Here is a 4,092-nt window from a genome sequence, read left to right as displayed (position 1 = left end):
GCAGGCGAATTGCAGCCTGAAATTACCTGATCTATGGCTGAATGAGCTGCGGTCAGTCGAAAACAGGGAAGGTCATGTCAGTTTACCAACATGGTGGCTGCTGGCCTCCTCTGTGGTCTGACCGGTGTGGAGAACCGAGATGGACCGCTTCCTTCCCCCGTCTCGAACCCAGAATTCAGCCCTGAGTACGGTGCTTGCGCGGCTGGCAGAAACTGCAGCGCTGTAACCCTGCGTCTCTATCCCAGCGCGCGCTGCAAACTCTAGCCGCGGGGCGATTTGCTGAATAAGCAGTGTTACCCTCCGTGCGACAAACCTCTCGCGTTTGAGTCCCCGTAGCCGATCCTCGTGCGATGGAAATCCTTCCTCCAGGTTCCGGAGCACCCCACTATTGCTGGAAATTCCTAACAAGATATCCTTTAGCCGTCCTGACTTGTCATACTCCCACACAGTGAAGCAGCACATGGGGGCAATGCACTCCCCTCGCCGCCATCTTCCTCTCATTCTGTTTCTTTGCTTTTAAAATGTGAATAATATTAAACTTGGCCATGACATAAGTCTAAACCAACCAGTGTTTAGCATTTGGGGTCAGGGCAGAAGAGGATGCCAGAAAAGAAAGGGTATTAGAAGGATTTCTATTTGAGCACTTCTGTGTGAGGTGGTCTTCTGGGCATTTTATATGTTAACTCATTTGTTTTTTCGTAGTAGGTTCTGCATGAGTCCTTTAGTCATTCATAAAGTTTACAAAGAAGAAAATGATCAGAGAATTAAGGTAACTTATCTTGGTCATAGAAATAAGCATAATCTAACCTCTTAAAGACATTCATTTTTTTCTCAGCGTTTTTCCACTTTTCAAAACAGAATTGAGAGTATACTAGGTGCATACAGTTTTGCATTGTTTCTAATTGTCATTATAGTATGTTTTTCCATGTCACTGGAAACTCTTCACCATACATTTAGCATATTAAGTAGCCATGTTGAATATTTTAATACATTCAGCAGATTACTGTATATTACTGTATATTTGGGCATTAAGCTTGTTTAAAACATCATCTTTTTATAAATTGCACTGAAATCGATTTTTTTCAAGCATGATTTCTCTCTCTCTCTCTCTCTCTCACACACACACACACTTATTACAAGCAGGCAAAGAAGAAAAATAACGATAACATGGAAACCAAGGAAAAGTTAGTATTTCCCCCCCTTTCGTGGATGGCATAATCAACAGTTTAAGAGTATTGAGAAGCCAAGTAAGATAATGATTTAAAAGTATTCCTGGGATTTAACAAAGGAGTTACTAGTGATCTTATAAAATGTAAGTTCACTGGTATGATAGAGGCAGAAGTCTAATTTCAGTGAGCAGGGAAAGATGAATTGAAGAAAATCAGAGGAGACCTCCATTTCCAGCCATTTGGTTGAAGGAAAAGTCAGGTAACAAGTTAGCTAGAGAGGGGACACCGAGTTAGGATGGTTTCTTTCCCTTCTTTCTTTATAGATTACAGTTATTTAATTCTTGTCAAATTTTCTTTGCTATTCTGCATGCTACCATCTACATAGGTTATTAAATAAATGTGGCTAAGCCTCCAGATTCAAAGATAAGAAATAAAAACAAATTCCAGAGCTCCTCTGCCTCTTGGGTCACTACCACTGTTGGATTACCTGCTTTTCATCATTTTTCTTTAGTTGTGCAGGGACTATTATTCTTTCTCTGGTCCTCATGGATCTGGAGAGGTGGTTTTCTGAACGTATTTAAGAAAGCATCAGGAAATGGGTCAGGTGGCAGCAGGGATGACCAGTGTGGTAAATTGACTTACTTTGACTCTTTTTCACTTATGTCCACATCATCATAGATAATAACTTCCTGAGACCTAAGTTCTAAAGGGTCAAGATAGGATCAAAATAGTCCATTATTAGGTATGTTTTATACAACCTTTGGATTTCCAAATTATACACAATTGCCCAATTATCTGAGTGTATCCATGAGTCTATTTTATCAATCTGATTATAGATGAGCTGGGACAAAAAGGTTATTTTTTGCAAAGAAATTCAACTAAGGTATTAACAGAATAGTGAGACGTCCCATTATGTATTAATATCAATATGATTTCATGCAGAATTCATAAAAATATGAACTTGCTGGGAGAATCATTTTTAGAAGAGGTTTCCTTTTTTCTAGAACTGGAAAAAGATTTCTACTGGTTGAGGGCTTTTCTTAATTCCCAAAGTGGGGAAAAAAACAAATTTAGTAGAATATTAATGTTGATTTTTTTTCTTTCATGAAATCTTTTAAGTCAAACCATTGACAACCTTTATAATAATAATCATGTGTTACATTGATTCTTAGTACATAATAATTATTAGACCTTTTTTAGCTTATGATATTTACATTCTTTGGAACCCTACATAGGATTACATGATTTTCAGGTGATTTCCATTTGAAAAAGTTTGAGCCATTTTGGCATAATCATAATTTATATTCAATTATTTACAATTATTCATTGTTTAAATCATTTTCTTCAGTACCTTTAAATATGGGTAGGGGTACAGGTTGACTGTTCTTTATTTGAAATGCTTTGGAACAGAAGTTTTGGATTTCAATTCTTTTTGGATTCTGGGATATTTGCATATACAAAATGAGATATCTTAGTGATGGGACCCAAATCTAAACTCAGAATTTGTTTGTATTTCATGTGCATCATATATACCTACCTAAAGGCAATTTTAATCAGTTTTTTTAGTGTGCCTACTTTTTTTAGGGGGGGGGGTACTAGGATTGAACTCAGGGGCTCTCAATCACTGTGCCACATGCCCAGCTCTACTTTGTATTTTATTTAGAGACAGGGTCTCACTGAGATGCTTAGTTCCTTGCTTTTGCAGAAGCTGGCTTTGAACTCATGATCCTCCTGCCTCAGTGTCATAAGCCACTGGTATTACAGGTGTATACCACCACCCCTGGTGACATGTACCTGCTCTTTGACTTCAGCCCTGTCACATGAGATCAGTGTGGAGTTTTCCACTTGTGACATCATGTCAACATTCAAAAAGTTTTGGATTTTGGAGTATTTCAAATTTTTTATTGTTGGATTAGGGATGCTAAAACCAAGTCTTTCTGATTAGACTAGGAAACAGTCAGAATTGGGATGTATTTGTATTCTAAGTTGGCTTTAAACACACACCCAGCACAAACACACTACCACGCAGAGTATATGTTGGGAAACCTGTGATTTTACAGGTATATAATCTTTGTTATTTAGATTGGCAAACTCATATTTGTGGAATATAACATACATTCAGAGTACTAGGAGTGAAATCAAATATCTTAGCCCATGAACAAAACCAGTGAACAACTAAACACGTGCCCCTCTTGTTGGCAAATTCAGTGTTTGAACATGTGTTTAGAGTACTGTCAGGCAGTAATTAACACTGGTAATTTTTGCAGTGTTTTAATGGCAAAGCAGACAATAGTCCAAGGACCCATTCTTGATTCAGTGTGCAGGCTGCAGTGTGATCATATTCAATTCATTATTTCATAATAAATCAATTCTATCAAATCCATCAAGAGGTATGTGGTATAATGCAAAATACGTGAATTTCATAGTTAGAGAGACCTGCTTACAAATCCCTAGCACCTCCCTAAAAAGGGACAAAAATATCTATTTTGGGGGGATTTTTAAGAGCAAAACATCTCTTCTAAGTATGGTATAAGGTATTACCCACGAAATGTTTCTTTTCTTTCCCAAAGTAAGAAATACTGTCATATGATATCTTCTGTGATTTTTGATGGGCCCATTTTTCCTTGAATGTGGCAATATAGGAAAGAAGGATTACCACATTTCTTTCCCTGTCCTTGAATATACCAATGCTGAGTAATTTGGGTCAGCAACAAGTAAATGTCACTTACCTAAATCAGGCAGCGAAATGGAAAATGCACTGTTGATTGACAAAAGACACAAAAAGGTCAAGTGGAAAAAAGTTATGTTCAAAAAATGAGCTCAACAAACATTGATTACTAGGGGTCCCAATCCAGATGGTGCTTCCAGGCAAAGCTGTGAAGCAAACCTCCTGCAGTTTTGTTCTGATCACACCCGCTCCCCC

General features: G+C 37.8%; 1 protein-coding gene across 6 annotated transcripts in view; it reads right to left on the bottom strand.

Annotated features, from left to right (window-relative positions):
- The window catches only part of Fyb2 (FYN binding protein 2), a 102,148-nt gene that overhangs the window by 14,824 nt on the left and 83,232 nt on the right, over window positions 1-4,092 (bottom strand). For 3 of the 6 annotated variants that reach the window (XM_015484939.2, XM_015484940.2, XM_048815311.1), the window contains 2 exons: window positions 3,899-3,927; window positions 1,812-1,872 (listed from right to left, as the gene is read on the bottom strand). In XM_015484939.2, coding sequence (XP_015340425.1) covers window positions 1,812-1,872; window positions 3,899-3,927 — 90 coding nt within the window. Of the gene's footprint in view, window positions 1-496; window positions 1,737-1,811; window positions 1,873-3,898; window positions 3,928-4,092 lie in introns of those variants that run through there. The other 3 variants (XR_007351982.1, XM_048815313.1, XM_015484942.2) reach the window with 3 other exon arrangements.

This window comes from Marmota marmota, unplaced genomic scaffold, assembly GCF_001458135.2.
Source record: "Marmota marmota marmota unplaced genomic scaffold, marMar, whole genome shotgun sequence".
In the NCBI taxonomy this organism is placed as follows: Eukaryota; Metazoa; Chordata; class Mammalia; order Rodentia; family Sciuridae; genus Marmota; species Marmota marmota.
This window is presented reverse-complemented; position numbering and strand designations above follow the sequence as displayed.